This window comes from Piliocolobus tephrosceles, chromosome Y (genome assembly GCF_002776525.5).
Source record: "Piliocolobus tephrosceles isolate RC106 chromosome Y, ASM277652v3, whole genome shotgun sequence".
NCBI classification, from domain to species: Eukaryota; Metazoa; Chordata; class Mammalia; order Primates; family Cercopithecidae; genus Piliocolobus; species Piliocolobus tephrosceles.
The window spans coordinates 4,560,309-4,584,214 of record NC_045456.1 but is presented as its reverse complement, the minus strand read 5'-3'; the positions used below and the strand labels follow the sequence as shown (position 1 = coordinate 4,584,214).

At 46.6% G+C, this 23,906-nt stretch overlaps 1 protein-coding gene across 1 annotated transcript in view; it reads right to left on the bottom strand.

Moving 5' to 3' along the window:
* PHKA2 (phosphorylase kinase regulatory subunit alpha 2) overlaps window positions 1–23,906 on the bottom strand; it is a 95,542-nt gene that overhangs the window by 30,692 nt on the left and 40,944 nt on the right. The window contains exons 6-17 of the mRNA XM_026451894.2: window positions 23,120–23,200; window positions 21,794–21,892; window positions 18,524–18,670; window positions 16,996–17,049; window positions 15,944–16,066; window positions 13,177–13,272; window positions 8,453–8,560; window positions 6,022–6,100; window positions 3,256–3,390; window positions 2,468–2,577; window positions 1,175–1,319; window positions 843–923 (exon numbers count right to left, since the gene is read on the bottom strand). Of these exons, the coding sequence (XP_026307679.1) occupies window positions 843–923; window positions 1,175–1,319; window positions 2,468–2,577; window positions 3,256–3,390; window positions 6,022–6,100; window positions 8,453–8,560; window positions 13,177–13,272; window positions 15,944–16,066; window positions 16,996–17,049; window positions 18,524–18,670; window positions 21,794–21,892; window positions 23,120–23,200 (1,258 nt within the window). The remainder of the gene's footprint in view (window positions 1–842; window positions 924–1,174; window positions 1,320–2,467; window positions 2,578–3,255; window positions 3,391–6,021; window positions 6,101–8,452; window positions 8,561–13,176; window positions 13,273–15,943; window positions 16,067–16,995; window positions 17,050–18,523; window positions 18,671–21,793; window positions 21,893–23,119; window positions 23,201–23,906) is intronic.

Genomic DNA, 23,906 nt, shown 5'->3' with positions numbered 1-23,906 from the left:
TTTGTATTTTTAGTAGAGACAGGGTTTTGCTATGTTGGCCAGGCTGGTCTCAAACTTCTGACCTCAGGTGATCTGCCTGCCTCAGCCTCCCAAAGTGCTGGGATTATAGTGTGAGCCCCCGTGCCTGGTCCACAGTGTTCTCTTGGGGCCCTTCTGGTATATCCTAGGGGGTAGAGGGAGATGAGAGAATAGACACTACAGAGAAGCCCTCTGCCTTGTAACAGCAGAGGGCACAAAAATGGAAGCAGTATTGCTGGAGGGCAAGCCCTGTATCACTCAAGATGCTTAAGCATAATGCCTGGGTGCGTCTGCCCTACTTGGGGTCTGTAAACCAGAAGGGGGCTCATTCCACAGGGGTGAGCGGACAGTGACCTACGCAGACTCATTCAGGTGCTCTGCTCTAAGGGCTCTAAGGAATTTGCCAAGTCCTACAAATGAATCTTAAGGTGACAGCATATTCAAGTCAGTGCAAGGAGCATTTATTGGGCACCTGCCGGATCCCAGGCACTGAGTATTTCTTTCCACACCTTTTAACAGAAACACACACAGAATTCCATACATGCGTTCCAAGAACAGACGTTTCAGAGGGACTTGATGGTTCACCTCCCTATGTCTGAGGCCTCCTGGTGCAAGTAAAGCTTAAAAGATACCAGCCACGTGCTGTTTCAGAGATGAGCCAAGTTTCACATGGGAGACTGGATTAGAGAAGTGTTACCTTCCTGCTTACTCTAAAACTGCATGCTTTTAGGTTCAACAATCAATATGAAAAACGGGACAAGGGCAGCAAAGGACTTTAAGAAAGGTCAGTGCTACTCTTATTTTTTTTTTTTAAATCACAAATTACCTGGCTCCTCCAAAATATCCATCCTCTAGTTTTCTAATTGTGGAAAGCACAGCAGAATGAATGTCTGAGCCATCATTTGCTAAGGAAAAAAAGTGATGAATTAGTTTAGTCTGGGAAGACTTTTTTTTCCCCCTGTTATGCACTGAAACATTTTCATCAACACCATCTAATTAAAATATTTCTGGCATAGAAGATTCCCGAGATAAGAAACCAAACTGCTAAGAAGCCCCTTCAGTGCTTCGTTCTGGCCATGGGAGCCATTTCAAACATTTGTAAGAGCCCAAACCACCCCTGGGGCAGGAGGGAGCCTGCTGAAATCCCTGGAGTTACTAAGCATGGTGCGGCTGATGGGGAAGGTGAGCGTGGGTCTGCCCGTCATCCTCCAGCAGGTGCACAGGTAGGCCAGCTCGATCCTTAGCATCTCCACGATCATCTCATTGTCGAGGGCCAGGTAGAAGTGATGCTGGTCGGTGAACTGAAAGTCAGAAGAGGCTGGGTAAACGGCCACCCTTTGTTTACCTGGAAACACCAGCTGACAACTCAGCTCAGCACTAATCCTGGGGTTTTATTACCAGGCAAGAGGCTCAGTACTGGTTTCAATCCACCCAGCCATGGGGCTGCCCTGCTCAAGATCAGACAAATCAGTCTGCTGCCTGCCTGTGAGCTGTCGCCATAGTGCAGAAGGGAGAGGTGCACTGCTAGATTTATTTTCGGCTCCTCAGATGGGGATTTAAGCATCTTGCCCAACACCGCTGTCTCTGAAAGCAAATCAATAACTCCTTAATTCCTGCTCCTTCCAGGGCTACGGGTTCGAAAATGCTTTCCAAGTGGGGGCACTATGAGCAGGTGAGAGGTGGACGCTCTGTTTACCTGATTGATCGCTTTGGTTAATGTCAACTAAAGACACTGCTGCCTGATGTTGAGAACAAATCAAATTGTTCTCTTGGCCTCTGGACTAGTGCATGCTTAGCTCTGGACTGCAATTTGTCACTAAGGGAAATAGCTCGCAAGACTTCAGTGAGCAGCAGGGGCTAGGATGAAACAGAAGCTTGACCCAAGACCCCATGACCAGCCCTGTGCCCAGGTAAGTGGGGGCTGTGCCCCACGCTGCCAAAGCGATCCCACTGTTGGTCTTTCTAGCTGCCCAAATGGGTGAAAAACATTTTTTATGGACTTCCACAGGACTAGTTTTCTTTGGAAACCAAAGCTCTGTAGATAAGTTCCATAATCAGTATACTCAGTAGCCCGGTAAGTGGGGGTGGGCCCAGAAAATCAGCCTGGCTGTGTGTTACGCAGAAGGTCTGACAGCTTGCAAAGGGTCAGAGATGATTGTGATTAGGGGCACAAGGGCTGTGAGTCAAGTGACAACATGTCAACAGCAAACTTCTAAAGCAGTCTGAATTTCACTAATATTCATGACCGGAAGTGATGGCACACCTGTCTCAATCAGCATTTACTGAGCACCTACTACGGGCAGACTCGTACTAGGCACTGGGTGTCATTTCATATGTCTCTATTTGAACCTACGCATGCAGAGTTCTGTCATATGCACAGGAAAAAAGCTTACCAGACAGCAAAGAGAACTTAATAAAAAAAAGATGCTCGTTGGCCTGCTCTCCTCACCTGGGGTGTAAAAGTAAAGATTTGGTTCCTAATCACATATAGTTTAGAGGTTCCAAGGACACCAATATGTCGATACGGTCGCCCACTCAAATTCATATTCTTATTTCGTCCTGTTTGAAAAGTAGAAGAGAAATCGGAGTTAGAGGAAATATGGTAACAAGTAATGCAGGCAACTCAGGATAAGACTGAGCTTATTTCTAGATTAGACAACCCACTTTGGGGCTTGGTTTTTCTACTGCCATCATCCTCCTTTAAAATGGCACGGAGCGCATATTAAAACAAATCCCACCCCTCTTTTTTTCATGAATGTATATGAACAGTACCTGGTCGGAACTGCATGGAATAAAACTACTAAAAGGACTATAGAACGTTTACTTTTAATTTATTTAGTATTGAGCCATAATAGTAAACAAAGTCAGATTCTAGAAAAAGCATAGAGAACCTCCTCCCATTTTAATGTGTAAATAAGCATTTTCTGATACTAAAGGTAAATATGAGAAACATTATCAAGACACAAATGACTTTTCCAATTGTAAATTCTCCAAGGTGGCTCCTTACTTTACACCAGATCCAGTGAATGCTTGGCCACCTGCGACGGTGCCCACTGAACGGGTGTGAGAACGTGCTGGTTCGCCCGTTCCTCTTCACATCGAAGCGGTGGAACTGCCTGCTTTAGTATTTTGTCCAAGTCTTTAGAACTTATGTGTATCACAGTCTCCCTCAGACCCCAAATCTAGAACCGAGATGCCCCCATGCCAAAAAGGCCCAGGTAATTTCCCCAAACCTACCAAGCTTGGCATATATGTGACTAAGAATCCGGCCCGGCTGAACTTGAATTGGATGAATGTCCGCGATACTCTGGACGCTCACCCCGTGTTTCCTCAACAAGTCCTTAATGTGATTGTTTTCTGCCAAAACAGTAACTGTGAACAAGAACACAGAATGAGCGTTAGCTTATGACTCTTATCTCTTCACACGGACGCGTGTTCCTTACTGCCCCCTTCTGCCTGCTGGCATACACATTAGCATGCTCTTCCATGCAATGACTGGCTCTGGAAACGACAGTGTTCATCCTGCTGCTCCTCCCCCTTCTGTCCTTGCCACCCCTCAACGACCTTGATGCCTATTTACCAAGTACCTTCAATGTGCGAGACAGTCTGACAGGAGACTTCTAGAAATTGTCCTCAATAAGTCCCAAGCCAAAATGCCCCATCTCAAGTAATGTCTTGCCTCTCTCTGGGTCTGCATCTATTCTAAACCTGCCTGGTGTCCCTTTTTGTGCAGGGTCAGGAGTGGAAACAGCTCCACTTACGGGATGCCAGAAGCCTGTGCCCCTGCTCCCAAAGGACGGGGGAAAAGAAGAGTAAGATGGGTGCGCCTACTGGCAGGGGATGCTCTGACTGAGGGGACATCCTTCCCTCTAGAGAAAGTAAAATGGGTCTGTGAGTGGGGACACTGGTGGTAGTGGAGCAGCCTGGCCCATTCAGAACTCCCACACAGGGCCCCACTGGTGGGGAAAAAGCACCCCAGGGCTGGCCTGGGCCCCATCTCTGGTGGGAGAGCCTGGGCACCTAGCTCTCCAGCAGGCAGGGAGCTGACTGTGCCTGGGACCTGGCGGCCCATGGAGGAGGGAGGCCGTCGCTAGGGACCACCCAGGATCGGCTAGGCTGCACCTGCTGTACTAGTACCGCTGGCCTTCCAAGAAGGGACAGTGCTGTGGCAAAGGGAAGGAGTACAGGGACGGGACTGGAAAAGGGGAGCACGGCCACAGGGAGAAAGGTTGGTGCCATGTCCAGCTGCGGCGGAGTCCTCTGGGAGCTGGAGAGGCTCAGGGCAGTGCAGGATTGACTACTGTTACGTACAATCACTGTACTCACAGGCTGGTGGGGCCGGAATGTACAATACACACACATGCAGTTGAGAGCTGAGTGTCACCTCTTTATATTTACATAGCACTTGATGCCTTTTCAAGTATTTTAACATCCATTATCTCATCTGACCTTCACAACAAGCCCCCAGGGAAGCCTTGCATGCTCAACTGGCCAGTTACAGCTGCACGTGGACTGAAACCTCAACTCCCAGGCCCTCCGGAAATGGGAACATCAGCCATGCAGGGCTGGCTGGGTGGCTTCCCTTAACACCTGTCTCTTCTAAAGCTTCCAATGACAGGCATGACTTGAATCCACATTTATCGAAATGCCAGCAGCCACTCTCTGTAGGAGTAACTCCTTTAGTGCAGTGGTTTTGGGGGAGACCTGGGAGCCTCATGATCTGTGCAGCTGGATGTGGCAAAGTTTCTGAAACTGCACTTCCCCTACTCTGTGCCTGCCCTTCTGAGAATTTCTACACTGTTCTATTAAAGAAATGCTGGTCAACACCCATTAAAGTGTCCCAGACTGCAGCTGGAAAAACGGTCTTAATAGATTCAAGGGAAGAATTAGCAGGACATGCTCTGGCTTAGAGCAGGGACAATGGAGTCCAGCTGGATCAGTCCACCTGGAAGGCAGGAATGGGTTCACACCTGCAGCTGCCAGCTGTGGGTCCTTAAGGGAGCGGGTTAACTTCTAAGCCTCGTGTGTAATGTGGAGATGATGATCATCACAAACTTTACCTAATCAGAATGCTGTGACAGGTGTATCTCATGGCTCTATTGACTGGGTGATATCAGCTCATCTCACCACAGCATGAATTCCCAAAGCAAAATGAGCCAGTGGCCACACAGAAATGCTTGTCATTTGTTCAATCACTGTTTTCAACATATGGGTGCGTATGTGCCAATCAACATAGAAACTGCAAGAATGATATGGACCTTGTCATTAAGAAATGTACAGCCTCGGGGGCAATACGGCATACACACAACGTGCTATGGCATTAGCTGGTGCGCTCTACGGGGCACAGAATGTTACTGGACTGCCAGGTCCTCCCTAAGAGGGAAGGTAGGAAGAGAACTGCTCCACCCGGGCACACACCACAGGCCAAGGCACTACAGCAAGCACTTTCCCCACTGCAGCCTCAGTACATCTTAGGAAGCCCCAGTGAGGGAGCTCAAGTCCTGGCACCCTGAGGCACAGAAGCGTGAAATCACTTGGCTAGGCAGAGGGCAGCAGCAGCCCGGGCTGGTTTCCTCCCTCTCCAGAAGGGCTGGCTGGAGAGGAAAGGTGGACACAGGTGAAAGACAGAAAGACGTCAGGACTCCAAGGAAGGAATGAATGACCCTCAGTTGGATTCTGAGTTTTCACCAGACTTAGGCTCTATTTTTCAAAGAATAACGATGATGAAAAATGATAAGCAATGAACCACTTGTGCCCCAGTTGCAATCAAGGTTTATATTCAAGAAAACAATTGCTTTGTAGAAAGTCGTTTTGTGGTTGGGAAGAATTCTGTTGCCTTTGGGAGCCACTGAGTTATATAACGCATCTCACAGAACTGCTACCTGCTAAAGCATAGGCACATACACACTTTAAAAAAATTAAATAAGAAACTAGGCAACCATCTGAATTAAAATAACATTGGTTTTACAAGGTTAAATATGAACAGTAAACACGCTCACAAACCTTGTACTACAACATCAGGTTTGACTGAAGTGGAAAATCTTCTATTTAAGGGATCGATTTCACCAGTGGCAAGGAATCCCTATGGAAAAGAGGAGCATTATTAACACCATGAAATATTGATTAACTAAGATTTCATCTTAACCTGAAGTGTGAAAATGAAATATTTTGGGGCTCAACATAGTCAAGACTTTTTTCTTTATATTTTTTCGAGTCAATTGCTTATTTTCTGTGAAACAGAGTAACGTCATTCAAATTGCCACTGATAAACATTGCATTTTTGCACCTAGCTCTCTAGGGCTCGTCGAATATGCCACCATCTTGTATGAGCAAAAAGAATGATAACCAATACTTTCTGAGCTCTCAGTAACATGCCAGGCGTTGTGTTGAGCCACTGTATGTGCACTGTCACATTTATGCCTCCTGACAGGTAAGTACTACTTTTGGGGCTCAGAAAACAACATCCCCAAAACGAAGACCTCAGCAGCAGCCTCAGTAGCAAAAGTTTTCCTCTGACCTTCTCCTGCCTCCCTCTCTCAGTCCATTCTTCTGGAGGCACCACAGAAACTAGAATCCTTCTTCCCCAAGGCAGGCATAGAAACCAGAATCCTTTTTCCCCAAGCCAGCCACAAAACCTAAAAATATTCTCTGTAAAAACTGGCCATAAAAAATTCCCTGACATACCTTGTTTGGCTGTAGGTCATAAGGGCCCCAGTTCAGGGAGGGTCCTGCCACAGCCCCAGAAGTAAGGAGCTCCGCACAGAAAGGCCTCGCTGGGTTTCCCTACTTGGTCCATTAGCATTCGATCAGGCCCTTTTTGTCTAATCACATTTCTACACAGCTGTCCATATTTTGTTGAAACTATGCATAAAAATGGAAAATTTCCCCTAGATCTTGGGGTCTTCATTCTGAAGGCTCCTGTGTATACATGTTGAGTACATCTGCATGCCCTTTTTCCTTATTAATCAATCTGCCTCATGTCGTGATTTTTCATCAAACCTTTAGGGGAACACCTTGGCCCCCACACTACCACCACCACTGTACAGGTGGGGAAACCAAGGTAATGACCAAGGGAAGTGGCTGAGTGGGGACTTGGTCCCCCCACCCCCACTCCCTTGCAAAGTATTCTCTTTGAATATGTACCTCCTTGCACTTTGTACAAATGATCCAAGCCCTGAGAGAGAAGATCAAGGTGTTCTGGGAGTTCTGAGGAGGAACTGGACCTAGTGCTGGGCCCAGAGAAAGCCTTTACATCAGAGAGGAGAAAGCAGGGGAGGGGAGTTACTCGTTTCCCATCTCACTGATACAGAAATCAGAGCTGCAAGCTATCGCAGAGATGATCAAGTCCAACCTTTTCATTTTACACATGAGGAAACCGAAGCCCAAAGAGATTAGAGATCTGCACAGAGTCAGAGAACTAGTGAGAGACAGGGCTGGCTTTCAAAGGAGATATATGCATTTTCCCTACTGATAAAGACAGGAGTGGAAGACACAGCCCCTACTCCAAGGACATGACCATGACACTGGGGAGTCTTGAGGTACCTGTAAAACAACTGCTCCAGCTCGGCAGGCAGAGTTCCTGAGGGCTGCTTCCACAGTGGTACCTTTCATCCTGGGCTTTGACACTCTAGGAACCCGGTGGCATGCTGACCCACCGCCCCTTCTGCCTTTACTAGAGCCTGGCAGCCCCTCAGCCCTTCCCTGGGCTCCTTCCCCTTCCTGCCTCCTCGGGGTCCAGCCCAAGCCCTCAGCTGGGCAGGACCCTCTCAGGAACAACAGCCCATCTGACAAGGTCACTCACACTGAGGACTGGGAGATTCATTTGAGGTGGCTCCAAAGTATTTGCATATTGAAACAAAAGCCTGGGGACAAGTCAATGCTGAACAAAAAGAAAGGAGTCAAGAGGCAGTTGTCTGCAGAAGCAAGGGTGCTGCGGGTTGTCCGGGGGAACACCTGACACAAAATTCACCAGAGAAAATCCGGCCCACCGCCTCTTTCTGTAGAAATCTGTGGTCCTTGTGCTTCCTGCGCCTAGGACTGGGGCAGGGGCAGCTAGGGGCCAATCTAGTCGTTTCCCAAATCTTTTATCTTCTAGGATCAGATGTGCTAACAATCCTGGCCGAGAAGCTTCCAGCTCCTCTGACCATCAACTGGAACAGATTCTAGCCACAGAGGAGGAATGCTGGCAGGGGATGAAGTGGAGTGCTGGGCCCTCATGGACCTGAGCTGGTTTAATGGAAATACGGACACACAAGGCCGGAAGTCAAGGCCAGGAGTCAAGCCCCGGAGCCAACACGGTCCAGTTGACCTTAAACGCATGAAGATGCAAAAGACATCCACATGCACCCCTGGCAGAGAGTCCCTATGCCCTTCCGGGGTTCCCTGCACCTCCAATCACATGGTTTCCAGTCTGTGAGGCCACTAAGCCCCCTACCTCTGCCAACAGCGAGCTGAGGATGTACAAGGATTGGCCCCACAGATGAGGGACCTTCCCCATAGGAACTCGGTCTACCGTGTGAGGATTCTTGTACTCTTCATCTACCTGGAAAGAGAGACAAATCCAAAGTCAGAAAGTCAGAGGATAAAATGGTCACAATACCTGACCCTGGGAAGTGCGCTGAGGATTTACGAAGTGGTACTCATCCTCCAGGCCAATTCTGTGCAGGCGCCTGGAGGCTGGGGAGCAAGCCCCTTCCTCAGGGCTGCAAGGCTATAAAGCAGCGGAGGTGGAAGTCAAATTGCGGCCTGGTTCCGGACAAGCGCTCTTCCTATAGGCACACGCAACGCCACCAGCACTGGATGCTTGGCCTGCCTGCTTTGTGCATGGCTCTGGCCATGAGAACTCTCATGGCTCATGCTTACATTTGGCTGCCTGATGGGTGAAATGATGGAAAACATCAGCCTCCAGCTGTGGTGGTGCATCGCTGGAGCCATCCCTAGGGGTTTATCAACTGTGCGCCTAATGCAAGAGAATTACCAGAAGGTGGCACTATTTACTGAGGAAAAACACTTGGACTACTAGCCTACAACCCCTCCTTCAGGGCCTCAAAAAGCTGAACCCACTGGGGGGCTTCTGTCTCAGCAAAATAAACGTTGGTGTTCTTTCTGGAGGACAGGGCTGGCTGTGCATTGTAAGCTAGTCTGCAACTTTCTCTCTTCTAAACTCCATGCTGGACTTAGACATTTAAGTCATCACATCATTGGTTGGGGGTAATGTCAGTGACCACTTTTTTTCTTCCAGAAAACGTAAGTCAACCAAAGGAAATAGGAAATATTCTTCTCCCAAGGGGAACATCACACCATGAGGGGACTCATCTTCTGCTTGCAGATTAATCAATGATGTTTTTTTTTTTTTTTTGAGACGGAGTATTGCTGTGTCTCCCAGACTGGAGTACAGTGGTGCGATCTCGGCTTACTGCAAGCTCTGCCTCCCGGGTTCATGCCATTCTCCTGCCTCAGCCTCCCGAGCAGCTGGGACTACAGGCGCCTGCCACCACGCCCGGCTAATTTTTTGTTATTTTTAGTAGAGACAGGGTTTCACCGTGTTAGCCAGGATGGTCTTGATGTCTTGATCTCCTGATCTTGTGACCCACCTGCCTCGGCCTCCCAAAGTGCTGGGATTACAGGCGTGAGCCACCGCGCCTGGCCAATCAATGATGTTATTAACATAGTTATATTTTAAATGTTTTCAATAGGGTAAACATTAAGAAAAACTTAAGTGCATGAACTGAACAGAATTAAATGTCATTAGGGATCAAATAATCCAATAGGATAATAGTGTGGAAGGAGATTCTCCAAAATGTCATAATCTTTGGGTGGTAGAATTAGAGATAACATTTTCTTCTTTCTACAGAATCCTAGATGTTTTGTAGTGTACAGAATTACTTGTATGATAATCAGGTAGTATGTTAAAACTATTTGAAATGTAAGTCGTGTTAAGAAAGACTGAAAGGTCGGGCATGGTGGTGCACGCCTGTAATCCCAGCACTTTGGGAGGTTGAGGTGGGCAGATCACCTGAGGCCAAGAGTTCGAGACCAGCCTACCCAACATGGCGAAACCCCGTCTCCACCAAAAATACAAAAATTAGTCAGGCATAGTGGCGAATGCCTGTCATCCCAGCTACTCAGGAGGCTGAAGCAGGAGAATCACTTGAACCTGGGGAGGCAGAGGTTGAGTGAGCCGAGATTGCACCAGTGCACTCCAGCCTGGGCAACAGAGTAAAGACTGTCTCAAAAAAAAAAAAAAAAAAAAAAAAGACTGCAGGTATCTAGAATGAGAAATATTCAATAGAGAGCAGACAAGGTGTCCAGTCTACAAGACAGCCTGGTTTTGCACTCCTCCCACCCACGAGACACCTCCTGCCCTTCATGGAGGTGTCCCTCTCTGCCTCTCTGCACACTGGTCCTTCCGAACGGCCCATAGGTCCTCAAAGGTGCCATGCTTTTGCTGCTGCCTCTGCTGTGGCTGCCCTCCATCTCATGGACCAGCTTTTCTGGCCCCCGCTAACCTGCAAGCTCACAGGGACAGAGCTGGCGCTGTAGCCACCCTTGTGCCCTCGTAGGTAGCCTGGTGCCTGACATGGAGCGGCTGCTCAATCCATGTTTGCGGGGACACTTTCATTGGTCTCCAGTTGTCCACGGAGGGCCTTGTGGTGCCCTGCGCAAGCACGTGCAGCTGAAGAAATGAGTGGGGCTCACATCTAAGCTGCATGCCACCTTGGCCCAGGGCTGCGGCTACCCTGAGGCCCTTTATCTAATTTGCACACAGGTGCCACATGGGCCTGTGGTGGCCCTGTGTCCAGAAATCCTTCCCTGTGGTCTCTACATGTTATTGATGTGACTGATGAACCTTCCCAGCTGACATCTGGAAGGAGCCAACACAAAATGCAATCAGTGTCAAAGAGTGTACAAAATCGGTGCCTAGCACACCAGCGTAAACATGCTGAGGACATTGTAATGACAAGCAGAAACCCAAAGGTCAGTGTGGAGTTTAGAAGAGAGAAAGTCGCAGAGTAATTTTTTCAATGTGTAGTCAGCACTGCTCATCAGCAAGAAAGAAAAGGGTAGCTCTTAATACCTGGCATTTACCAGAGTAAGTAACACGTCCATCTAGTATAATGGACGGCTCTTCTCTACCACAGAATAAGTAAAATCACCCTGAAGGCATTTATTTTCCCTTGCTCTGCTTCCAGGTTCCAAACGACTTCTCATTACCAATTCTGTTTTCCTGAATACCTCAGTACTGGGAAAGGAGCGACCTGAAGCGGGATATGAACATGTAGCTGCTAGAAGGTACCAGTCCCCACTGCCAGCCCCGCCCCAACCCACATACTGCAGTATGTGTACTAAAAGGAATATATTTATTTGCAGGGGATCTAGGCTGAGGACGCTTAGAGGGAACACAGCCCTAGCAGGCTCCGTAGACTGATCTGCAGAGTGAGGGAAAACTAGTTCCTCTCCAAAGTCTGGCCCTTAACCCCAGAACAAAATCAGTCCTGAGAGTTTGGATGACGTGGTTCATGTTGGGATGAGGGGCCATCAACATTCCGGAGCTCAGGGCTAAGGGTCCAGGCTGGTGGGGCTTGGCGAGCCCACCTGGAGCAAGCAGCCACCTCAAGCGACCCAGTGAACCAGATGGGCTGATATAAATGCAAAAAACTGAATGCTTCCGGCAAGGACACATTCTACTTCTCATGGAAACTCCTTCCTTTGATTTTCTACTTGGTTTAACTGGTCCAGTGATCTAACACAGAATAGTTCCTTTTAGATGGAAATACGGCCCAAAGTGATACACGGTGGTACCTTTTTTGCCGTGAGGATCAAGTATCAGATTCCTTTAAAATTTATTTTCTATGGAAAAATACAGAAGCCCACTATACTATTGCTTTCAGAAGCCTGGTGAGAGCATCCACTGTGTAGATACTTCCATTACACAGAAATGGACCACCTATTAGGAGGCAGTGTGGGGTGGCGGCAAGGCCCTGAATCTGGGGTCTTCTTGGCCCCAGGGTGGAGCCCAGTGCTGTGTGAGCTCTGACAGGTTCCACAGCCTCTCTGAGCTGAGGCAGACACTTTAAAAGGCCATGCCAGTCCTGTGGCCATGTGTGTGGGGGCCTGATTCAACCACAGAACACCTAAACCCAAGTCGCTGTATGCCAGGCCTCTGCTGGCTTACCACTTCCTCCAGGTCCTGGCGATTTTGGGGAAGACACAGCCCTCTGAAGGGCTTTTCATCCCACAAACACAATAATCAAGCCCTGAGGCACCAAAAGCATCCAAGGGACAGCCTGGAACCAAGAATTCTTCTCTTCTAACCATGAGATACTGACAGACAAATCTTCCTGCCAAGATAATAGGTCCATCACGACCCAATTTAGGAAACTTGATAGAATAAAACTATGTTTGGGCATTTTCTTGGAACTAGACTGTTTCTCTCTCCCTGATGTAGAATGGCTTCTAACTGATTCTCAAACTCTAGCTTGCAAACTGCTTGAATCAAAGGAAGAGATTCTCAATACCCCTGCACATTGGGCTTCGTCTGTGGAAGTGTGTAAGAACACAGTGTACAACAGAGGTTTACGCTCTTTAGAGAGCCTGTGTCAGGGCTGAGGGAGGGACAGGTATCATTTGAAGGTCTTCAACTGCTGTCTCCCCGTGATCAAGCATGTTCCACATATTTTTCCAAAGCCATGATTCCTTGGGATAGACAGGACACTACCTAAGGCTTTTTTTTTTTTTTTTTTTTTTTTGAGATGGAGTCTTGTTCTATAGCCCAGGCTGGAGTGCAGTGGTGTGATCTCGGCTCACTGCAACCTCCACCTCTCGGGTTCAAGTGATTCTCCTGCTTTAGCCTCCCGAGTAGCTGGGACCACAGGCATGTGCCACCATGCCTGGCTAAGTTTTTTTTTTCTTTTAGTAGGGATGGGGTTTTGCCACGTCAGCCAGGCTGGTCTCAAACTCCTGACCACAAGTAATCCATCCACCTCAGCCTCCCAAAGTGCTGGGATTACAGGCGTGAGCCACCGTGCCCAGCCTACCTAAGGCTTCTGAAACCATGTTTGGAGAAAAAGTATTCATTAGATCAAAAAAGGGGATAAAGAATACCAACAGGCCAAACAGTGAGTCACTTATTTCTAGATAAGCAGTGCACTGGGTTACCTTGTTAGGCGGGACAGCGTAGAGTTCTGGCACCAGGCGGATCCCATTCTTGCCTCTAATCAGTATTCCCTCCAGGGCCTCTCGGTACTCTTGGACCTGGAAAACAGCCCCATCATCCATGGCAGGAAGGAGGTCTGGTCATGAATGCTGTAACAGCAGCGCAACATAGAAAAAAAGCTCTCATGGCAACAGATTAGAGTTCAGACACAGGGCAAAGAAATGCACAAATACCCTCAGCTCCAGGAGTGCAGGAGGCCCACTTACAGTGTTAGGAGGAGCTAAACACGATCGGCTGTTCCTCTCAGGAGTGTGTCTAAGCTCAGCCCTGCCTGTCATGCTTCCAGAAAGAGAGACAGAGCACCCATCATGCAGTAGCTGTTTCTTCCCCAAAATTTCTCTAGTAGTCATATCTACACCGTGTATCAGATGTCTTTCATGTTCTGTCTTTAATCCATCATGTAATTATTTCATTCTTAACCCCTCATATATTTAAATTTTGTCTCAGCAACTGGATTATAAACTTCTTGTGGGGGAAGCTGTATCTTAAGCAGTGTATCCCATTTCCACCTTTTGGTAAGTTTTCTACTTAAGAGGCATTCATGACTATTCAGCCATAAGAAAAGAATAAGATTCTGTCATTTGCAGTAACGTGGATGGAATTGGAGGTCATTGTGTTAAGTGAAATAAGCCAGGCACAGAAAGATGCTGCATGTTCTCACTCGTGTGTGGGCGCTAAAAAAGTTGACCCCATATTAAAAATGTCATTGGGCAACAAGTGTGAGAGACAGCAAAGGTGTAGTAGGGCAGTAGATTTCATGAGGCTTAATCAACAAGATGCTGAACACAGTCATTTTCCTCTCCTGAGTTTTCTTCCCCCCATCGTTGTTAAGCCTATTCACAATTGAAATTCTAAGTCGATTCTTTTGAGATCTTTCAATTCTGGGATAAAATGACAGAAAACCTAAGATAATCACTGAAGCCTAAGAGAAAGCATCAACACTGGGGAAATATTAACATTTCCAGCCGACTGCTGGTTCTGAAGCCCCCCAGCATTCCTGAGCAGGAGAGCTTTCAAGAGCTAAAATGGATCTCTGATTGCGCATCCCCACCCCCACCAAACGTGATCAGAACCAGTTGAAAAAATGGCAAAGCATCTGTGATGTCAGTCATCCATGTAAGCTTCACAAGGCCAGATAAGTTCTGTTCAACAAAGTATGCTCAGGGCTCAGCACAGAGCATGGTACCAAGTAGAAGCTAAAGAGATAGGTCTTGAACAAATGAGCGTTGCATCAGCAAATGTTTACCGAGTCCCCGTGCCTATGTACTGTCATTTGCAGTAACATGGATGGAATTGGAGGTCACTGTGTTAAGTGAAATAAGCCAGGCACAGAAAGATGCTGCATGTTCTCACTCATGTGTGGGCGCTAAAAAAGTTGACCCCATATTAAAAATGTCATTGGGCAATAAGTATGTTGTCCTACGTACTAAGTCCCTATGTACTAGGCACAGGGACTCGGTACTAGGCACAGGGACTATACCCATGAACTGGAGAGAGATGGCCTCTACCAGGGTCCTTTGACAGGTAAGTGGGAGATACAACATAGTGTGACCCATGCTGTTATAGTTGTGGGGCGCAGGGGCACCTGCCCCAGCTTTTAGGGTCAGAGAAAGCTTTCTGAAACAAGACACACTTACATTGAACCAAGGGAAGGGGGAGGGGCAATTGGGGAAGAAAAGAATGTCCTAGGCCTTTGAGAAGAGAGGAGGGCACATGGCCTGTCTGAAGGACTGAAAGGACTTCAGTGTGCTTGGATCACAGAACTCAAGAAAGAAGCACTAAGAAATGAGGCTAAAGGGGTAAAAGCAGGGATCAGATCATATGGAACCCCACAAAACACATGAAGTGGTTTTCAAGCAAGCTTTCAAGCAAGGAAGTAGCATAACCTAATTTGCCTTTTAATAAGATCACTCTGGCATGGGTGAGAAGAATGGAAACAGCAGGGAGCCAGGCCGAAGGTTGAGATTCGAGTTAGGAGGCTGTTACATGAAGTAAGATGTTATCCAAGAGCACCCCAAACTAGGGTTAAAGACAGCAAACCACTGGCTGATCTGGAAAGAACAACAGCAACAGCAAAACCTGTCTGTGATGGACTGTTCTTGCTAGACCCCGGTGAACCATGCCTCCTAGTACTCATGCCCTTGTCTAGTCCCCTCCCGCTTGAATATGGGATGGCCCTTTAACAGAATGTGACGAAAGTGACATTTTGTCAGTTCTGGGCCTAACACTTAAGGAAGCTTGGCAGCTTCTGCTTTTGTGTTCTGGGGGGGGGAAACAACCAACATGTAAAACTAATGGCCCAGAGACTACAATATTGTGAGAAGCCCAAGCTAGCCATGTGGAGGAGAACCAAGGCCCCAGCCAACAGCACAGCTGAGCTCCCAGCGTCAGCTGCTAGCCAGCATCAATTGTCCATGTGAGTGAGGCCATCTTGGAAATAGATTCTCCACTTCCATGGAACCATCCCAGCTGACAGCAGGTAAAGCAGAGACAACCTGTCCCTGCTGGGTTCTGCCCGAATTGCAGAATCATGAGCAAATAAATAAAATAGCTGTTGCTTTAATTCACTCAGTTTTGGGAAAGTTTGCTGAGTGGGAACAGATAACCAAAACAGTGACCTAAATTCTTGCATAACCCTATGTTCTAATAATAATCAGTATACCAGTGGAATGAAAATAATTTACAACATAACATCCAGCATTTTCTCACCTGAACAGCATCACCACTGAAGACTCCATCTATTATAAAATATGTCCAAAACACAGGCCACTCACATTCAATGTTTTCAAAGAGCTTGAGTTCAGCAGGATCATAATGCAGTCGATTAGGGTCCTAGAATCAAATAAGTCAAACTTTTAAAAGGTGATGTCAGAGTACATACATAATACCATTGTGCCTCACTGGGTTTCCCATGCTTGTCTGATTTTTACAGCTTTGAGGTTGGCATGAGTAGGATTTTACTATAATGAGATGCTGTTTTTGGCAGTTTGCCATGGTAACATTTCAGAAAGCAAGTCAGAAACATACACAAGACTCCTTGGTAGTTTATTATACGAAAGCTTCCTATATCTCTAACAAAGAAATAGCAATATGTCTACCACCAAGTTTGGCAGATGATCTGATTTATATCATTATATTAGTCACCGTGGCAAAGAAACCCAAGGAGGAGGCCACAGTTGGTCTTTAAGAAAAATGTGTGAGCCACAGAACCAGTTGTCCTTGTCTACAAGCTGGTTTTATTTTTAAAATTTTAAAGAAATTTTTATTTTTTTGAGACAGGGTCTCACTCTGTCACCCAGGCTGTAGTACAATGGTGTGATCTCTGCTCATTGCAGCCTTGACCTCCTGGGCTCAAGTGATCCTACCACCTCAGCCTCCTGAGGTGCTAGGACCACAGGTACATGCCATCATGCCTGTCTCACTAATTTTGTTTATTTTATTTTTTTATAGAGACAAGGTCTCACTATGTTGCCCAGAATGGTCTCGAACTCCTGGGCTCAAGCAATCCTCCCTCCTCAGCCTCCCCAAGTGTTGGGATTACAGGCCACTGTACCTGGCCTATAAGCTGGTTTTAAATGACCAGCTCACCGTCCCTACTGAAGATACTATTCTATTGCCTGGCTCCAGGCTTGCTGACTCCAAAATTAATACTTCCCTTTCCAATATTCCAACATATAATTATAATCAATAGAGGGAGAACACAGTGGCAATTTAGAGATGAAACAGTTGAGGAAGGATAAGAAACAATATTTAAATACAACCTCTCTTGGAGTTTTATAACCATCTCGAAGGAAGCGACAGCATCCATAACGCCCCTAATAAGAGAAAGTGCATTCGATGAGCTCAGAGGAATTTTTCTGTCATTTTAATTCAAGTCAGCCCTGCACCCTCTTTCCCACGAATCTTTTAGTAGTGAATTTTATACTAACTGTTCTTTGCTGTCAGTACAGTTATTAATATATTTAAGTAATAAGCAAAATCAATTCAGGTTTGATCGGTACTTGGAAGGGAATGCCAAAACATTCCACTGGAGTATCAGGGCTGCAAGAGTAATTACCAAGAGTCCAGTGAACAACCATGCCTTCATTCTGATTTACTGTATTACACAGAGACCTAAAAGGAGCCTATTTAGAAAAGCCACCAAGGCAGATACTCGGATTGGTTTGCTCCTACCTGCAAGATTGGAAAGCTAAAAGGACATTCCCCAGGCTCCTGGAAGTTAGGCTTTGGCTGCAGAGGAGGCTCTAAGGTCAGATGCACCTCCACAAAGGTTAGCAGAAGTGGAGGGGGGTGGCTTCCTACGCTTAGGACTGTCGCTGCTGGTTTTGGGCTGCAGGCTCCAGGGTTCTGCCCCAGCTTTCTGGATGCTAAGAAAGGAGGGCAGGTGCAGCACTCTCTTAATCTGACCCCCCTAATCCATAAATCGCAGCTTTGGGTGTCCATTCTCCAGTTCTATAAGTATGCGGAAGCTGCTACAGCAGATGTGGCTCTCGCAAGGGTAGTGGAAGCAACTATGTCCCTAGCCCTAGCGACCAGCACTGCACTGTCCTGGGAGTCATCCCAGGAGGCTCAGCCTAGAACCCGCTCTTCTTGTAAACACTTCATTCCCTGCATTCATTCCCTTCCTACTTCAACTACGTAAAGGGGTTCCCTTTTTCCCACTGAACCCTGACTGAGACAGCTGCTTTCTTTTGGGAATATAATTGGAGACATAGGGACTCCAAGGGACAAAAGCATTTTTCATGAAAACTAAAAGGACAATCAACCTGCAGATTTCAGCTTAGGGAAACTTACATTCTTTGATAATTTTACCGATAGTTTCAACTGGCTGGAGTATTTAATATTCTCAGTTTAGTGTATCATGGTTACCGCATTTTACCTCAAAACAGGGATTTTTTTAACCTGAAGGTAACTTTGGGATTGGCAAGTCCACTGAAATTGTGTGTAAAGTTTGAGGATATTGGGACATATGCATTTTTTTCTGGCAGTGACTCTATACACTGTCTGTGACCTCTAAGGGGTTAAGCAGCTCTGCCTTAGAAGTATGGTACTGGTACAAACCGGGGTTCCACAGTGCCTGCTTGAGTGCCAGTTCTGCTACTCAAGGAGAGAACCAAGCCACTAAATCACTTGGAGACTTTGTTTTCTTGCCTGCAGACTCAGCTTTGAACACTTTATGCATCTGCTTAGCTAAATCAAGCAATTAACCTCATGGGGAACTGAGGCATGGGTGAGCTGCTCCATGCGCATCACACAGGACAGAAGGGCCCCAGCATGGCTAATGCTTACCTGGAGCTTAGAAATAATTTCATTTTTGGTCACATTTACGAGGTTTACATCTTCCACTGCAAAGGCCGGGAAGGAAATAATGGAAAGAAGTCCAGCATCAATTTCTTTAGATGTCGATGCTCTTGGCAGCATGGAGAACAGAATAGACTGAATGAAAAACAAAGAGGTGGTTTAACCTGGAGATGCACTAATAGGCGCAGTATCTAGGGACCATGAGCTCAGCCCCAAGGGAACATTCAAATACGGTTGCCAATTTTGAGTAAAGCTTTGTCCTACCAACATGGCCCCTGCTGGCCAACCCTGTATACCCAGCCAATGATTCCTATTCCTCAGGCGAGAAGTCAGGGCTTGGGGAGAGCATGGTACCTTCTGGAGCCCGTGCTGCAAACTGCTTGTCTCCCTTCCTTCCGTGCCCTGTTGACTTTGCCAGACCTTTAGGACACATAGGGGAGGAACTATAGAGCCACCTGTGTCCGTAGGCTAAGGTGTCTTGGCTATGAAGACAGAGACCAGAAAAGAACACATACACGGGGCCAGCTTGGAGAAATGTCTGGCTTCGGTGAAATGTGACCAGTTGGACTGGGTGACCCAGAAACCACTTAAAGGAGGAGTCAAATCCAGAAGATCTCATGAACACTCAGACAAAATGGTAAACCACAGAAGTAGTTTAGTCCTAGAATCTTTCTAGGGTTACTTACAGGCACTATAATATGGCCTCAATTATAAGTAAGTGGCTGGATTAGGTGCCAGAAACTTGGAAAGTTGAAATTATCAGGAAAAGTTTGGGAAAGGAAGGAGTTAACACTGAGATCTAACATGTACAGACATGGGGCTAGACCCCTGCAAACATTAGCTCATTTAATCTTTCACATGAAGAAGTATCAGGGGAACCCCACCCCCGATATTTATCGTGGGTTCTTTTCTATTTCCTAGGCGTCTCGGCTGGTTTGAGAAATAAAGGGAAAGAGTACAAGAGGGAGAAATTTAAAGCTGGGTGTCCGGGTGAGATATCACACGTCGGCAGGTTCCGTGATGCTCCCCAGCCGTAAACCCAGCAAGTTCTTATTAGTGATTTTCAAAAGGGGAGGGAGTGCACAAATAGGGTGTGGGGGTCAGAGATCACATACCTCACAAGGTAATAAAATATCACAAAGCAAGTGGAGGCAGGGCGAGATCACAGGACCACAGGATGGGGCGAAATTAAAATTGCTAATGAAGTTTCGGGCACACATAATCATTGATAACATCTTATCAGGAAACAGGGTTTGAGAGCTGACAACCTAGCTGACCACATTTATTAGGCGGGAATTTCCTCATCCTAATAAGCCTGGGAGTGCTGCAGGAGACCGGGGCTTATTTCATCCCTTCAGTTTCCACCATAAAAGACGGACACCTCCAAGGGGGCCCGTTCATAGACCTACCCTCAGGGCGCATTCTCTTTCTCAGCGATGTTCCTTGCTGAAGGAAAGAATTCAGCGATATTTCTCCTATTTGCATTTGAAAGAAGAGAAATTTGGCTCTGTTCCGTCCGGCTCACCGGTGGCCAGTTCAAGGTTACCTCCCTTGTTCCCTGAACATCGCTGTTATCCTGTTCTTTTTTCAAGGTGCCCAGATTTCATATTGTTCAAACACACATGCTCTACAAACAATTTGTGCAGTTAATGCAATCATCACAGGGTCTTGAAGCGACATATATCCCCTCCTCAGTTTACAAAGAAGATGACAGGATTAAGAGATTAAAGACAGGCATAGGAAATCACAAGGGTAGTGACTGGGAAAGTGGTAAGTGTCCATGAAATCTTCACAATCTATGTTTAGAGACTGCAGTAAAGACAGGCGTAAGAAATTATAAAAGTATTAATTTTGGGAACGAATAAATGTCCATGAAATCTTCACAATTTATGTTCTTCTGCCGCGGCTTCAGCCGGTCCCTCCGTTCGGGGTCCCTGACTTCCCGCAAGAAAGAAGGACTTAGGGTACCATGTCCAATTCACACCTGAGGACCCTGAGACTTCCAGCAGCTAGTAAGTGACAGAACTAGGAATCTAACTCAGGCCCAGCTGGCTGCAAAGCTCATGCATTTCCACTGAATTACACATCTATTAAGATGCACACCACGTCCAGGCACAGTGGCTCATGCCTGCGACCCCAGAGCTTTGGGAGGCTGAGGTGGAAAGATCACTTGAGGCCAGGAGTTAGAGAACAGCCTGGGCAACAGAGCGAGACCCTGTCCTCACAAAAAAATTAAAAAAAAAAAAAATTAGCTGGATGTGGGTGACACATGCCTGTAGTCCTAGCTACTTGGGAAGCTAAGGCAGGAGGACTGCTTGAGCCCAGTAGTTTGAGGTTACAGGGAGCTATGATTGCACCACTGCACTCCAGCCTAGGCGATAGAGCAAGACCTCCTCTTAAAAACAAAAACAAAAAAAGATAGATTATACCCCAAGAAATACCAGGACTACCTAAAGGGGAAAAACTGAGTGAGCTGGAAGATAGGGTCAAGATGGGTGGAACCCTTCAGCTTCAGAATAAAGCTTTATTTTCTATAGCCAACTGAGCCCAGGGCCCTGTTCTGTAACTCACTCTTCCCTAGGGTTTCTCTGCCTGGAAACACAAACTTCTACCAAAAGCTCTCCATTCACAAGTCTTTATGTATCTGACCCTCTTTAGCCCCAGCAGCATACTTGGCACACAGTGGGCCCTGACTAAATAAGAGTGTGCTGACGGCCTAGCAATTGATGACTTGCACTCTGCTCAATAGAATCCCCCAATCTGTATTAGATCACTCCTTTCTTTGACCTGTATTTCAGAGGTTGTACTAATTTCCCATCTCATTTCTTCTCCACTTCCTATTCCACCCATCCCCACCCCCCGCCCCCAAGTGAACTAGTGCGTGCTCATCATTCAATTTGGGGGCACTGTGAAATAAACCTGAAAGAAAACCACCTATGTGCTCAAAACACATAAAACAAACTTTGCCTCTTGCAAAACAAGGCTGCTTGGATTGCCGATTCCATCTCTACAGCATCATGGTGTCTTACACTTTTCTGGTTTACAAAGTGCTTAGACAGACTAAGTTGACTGATTCTTACAACTACCTTGTGAGGCCAGAGGAGAGGGTCCCAGGATGCCCATTTTATGGGTGAGAAAACTGAAGCTCAAAGAAGCAAAGTATCACCAAGCCAGCAAGGTGGGGAATCTGCACTGCATCCCAGGCCTTCCATGCCCGGACTCTCCTTCCCTGCTCTCCGAAATGCAAGAGGCTATTACCTGGCAGTGCTCAACCTCATCCGGCAGAACATGAATCACTGACTTGCGTCCTCCATGGGCTCCAAAAAGGTCCAGTTCATCAATTGCCTCAAGAGCTGCCTACAAACACAAGTATGAGTTACTTTTTCTTTCTAATAAACATACACTCCAATATCTGGTGCTCCTTTTTCATTAAGCAATCTAGTATACGTTTTCCCAAAGGTAATGAAACACATTTTAAAAATCCAGCTAGACTCCTGTAGTCATGTTCTAGTCTTTTTTTTTTTAGAGACAGGGTCTTCCCATTTTGCCAGGGCTGGTCTTAAACTCCCGGACTCAGGTGATCCTCCCATCTCGGCCTCCCACAGTGCTGGGATCACAGGCGTGAGCCACTGTGCCTGGCCCTATTCTTATTTTCAGTGGATCAGAGCTCTCCTGTACATTGCTGCTCATTATGGAAACAAGAAAGAGAAAACAGGAAAACATTTTCCAAAGTGAAGATAGTGTTCTACCAAAAAATGAATTAACAAGTTCATAACGTTGCGTGTGTGTGTGCGCTAAATTCACGGTCGTCTTTTCTCTCACATGTTTTAACAGTTAACTTCAAACATCTGGCACTTCAGAAAGTTAATTCTTTTAGTAGTAAGTACATTTTCTGTTTACTTCAACAGAGCATAATTTTTATTGCTTTAAAAATTATAGCCCTGGAGGCTCTACTCTGTCCAAAAAATACACTTCATTCTGGAGGAGGGAGGGAGGCACACTATATGTCTATGGCAAGAGAAGCAAACTGGTGACCCACAGATTGAATCTGCCCCATAGGTGTGTTTTGTTTGGCTTGAAGAGTATTTTAAATGAGTTTGAATTGGAGTACCTTCAGGGAAAGTTTCCTAGTGTCCCCAATACCTCCCCTGACCCCCATCTTGCCGTCTGGCTAGTTTCACTTCGTATTGTTATTTGACTGCCCTTGCAGACTTTTGAACTTGCGAGTCCGACCTACAAAGTGGTGATATTCTCCAGTCCTCTCTGAGACCCAGAAAAGAAGACCGGACATCACACATGCAGTTTCTTAAACAACAGCAAGAGCTTAGACCCGTGGGTGATGGCAGCAGCTAACCAGGACGGAGCACTCTTACTTTCTGCCACGGGCAGATTTCAGCATTGGAAACCTACCTTCTTTACCTAGAATTTCAGGTGGCTGGGGTACCTGTGCCACTTGAATTTCACATACTTGCTGTTGACTTTTGAAAAATATGCTAATCAGATTAAATCCAAATTCCTGATGAAGGGAACCAAATCAAAGCAGTAAAAACGTGCAGAAGGAAGAACAAACAGGACGACCGTCACCTTGGCCATTCCTACGGAGCTTGCATTCAATTCTGGGATGCCCTGATTAGTCTTATCTCCACGCTCCCACATTCCATAATCCTAGGGGAGAAAAAGGTGGGAATCAGAGGGGAGAAAGAGGTATATGAGAAGTGCTATGGGAAAAATGCTTCATGTTCCTTTTGAAACATTAAGTGGATCTTCTCGGAGGCTTTGTAGACTCATACTGTGTTCTTCCTTGATTTCAGTTCATGAGACCTCTGTGCAGAATTTTAGAAGAAAATACTCAAGTGGGACAAAAGTGCATGCCACAACACTCTCAAATTTCTTATTTCTAGAAGGTATTCATTTGTAAGAAACTCTGGATGTATGGAGAACAAAATAGTTTATCTTCTTAAGATCGAATAAAATGCTGCCTCTCTGTTTAGTCGATGCCTTTGAACTTATGTTGTAAGATGGAATACAGAAACTTTAGCACATGGGTCATAACTAGTCGAAGCCAGCAAAAGCATTTAAATTAATTTAGTGCCGGGCGCGGTGGCTCAAGCCTGTAATCCCAGCACTTTGGGAGGCCGAGACGGGCGGATCACGAGGTCAGGAGTTCGAGACCATCCTGGTCTACACGGTGAAACCCCGTCTCTACTAAAAATACAAAAAACTAGCCGGGCGAGGTAGCGGGTGCCTGTAGTCCCAGCTACTCGGGAGGCTGAGGCAGGAGAATGGCGTGAACCCCAGAGGCGGAGCTTGCAGTGAGCTGAGATCTGGCCACTGCACTCCAGCCCGGGTGACAGAGCGAGACTCCGTCTCA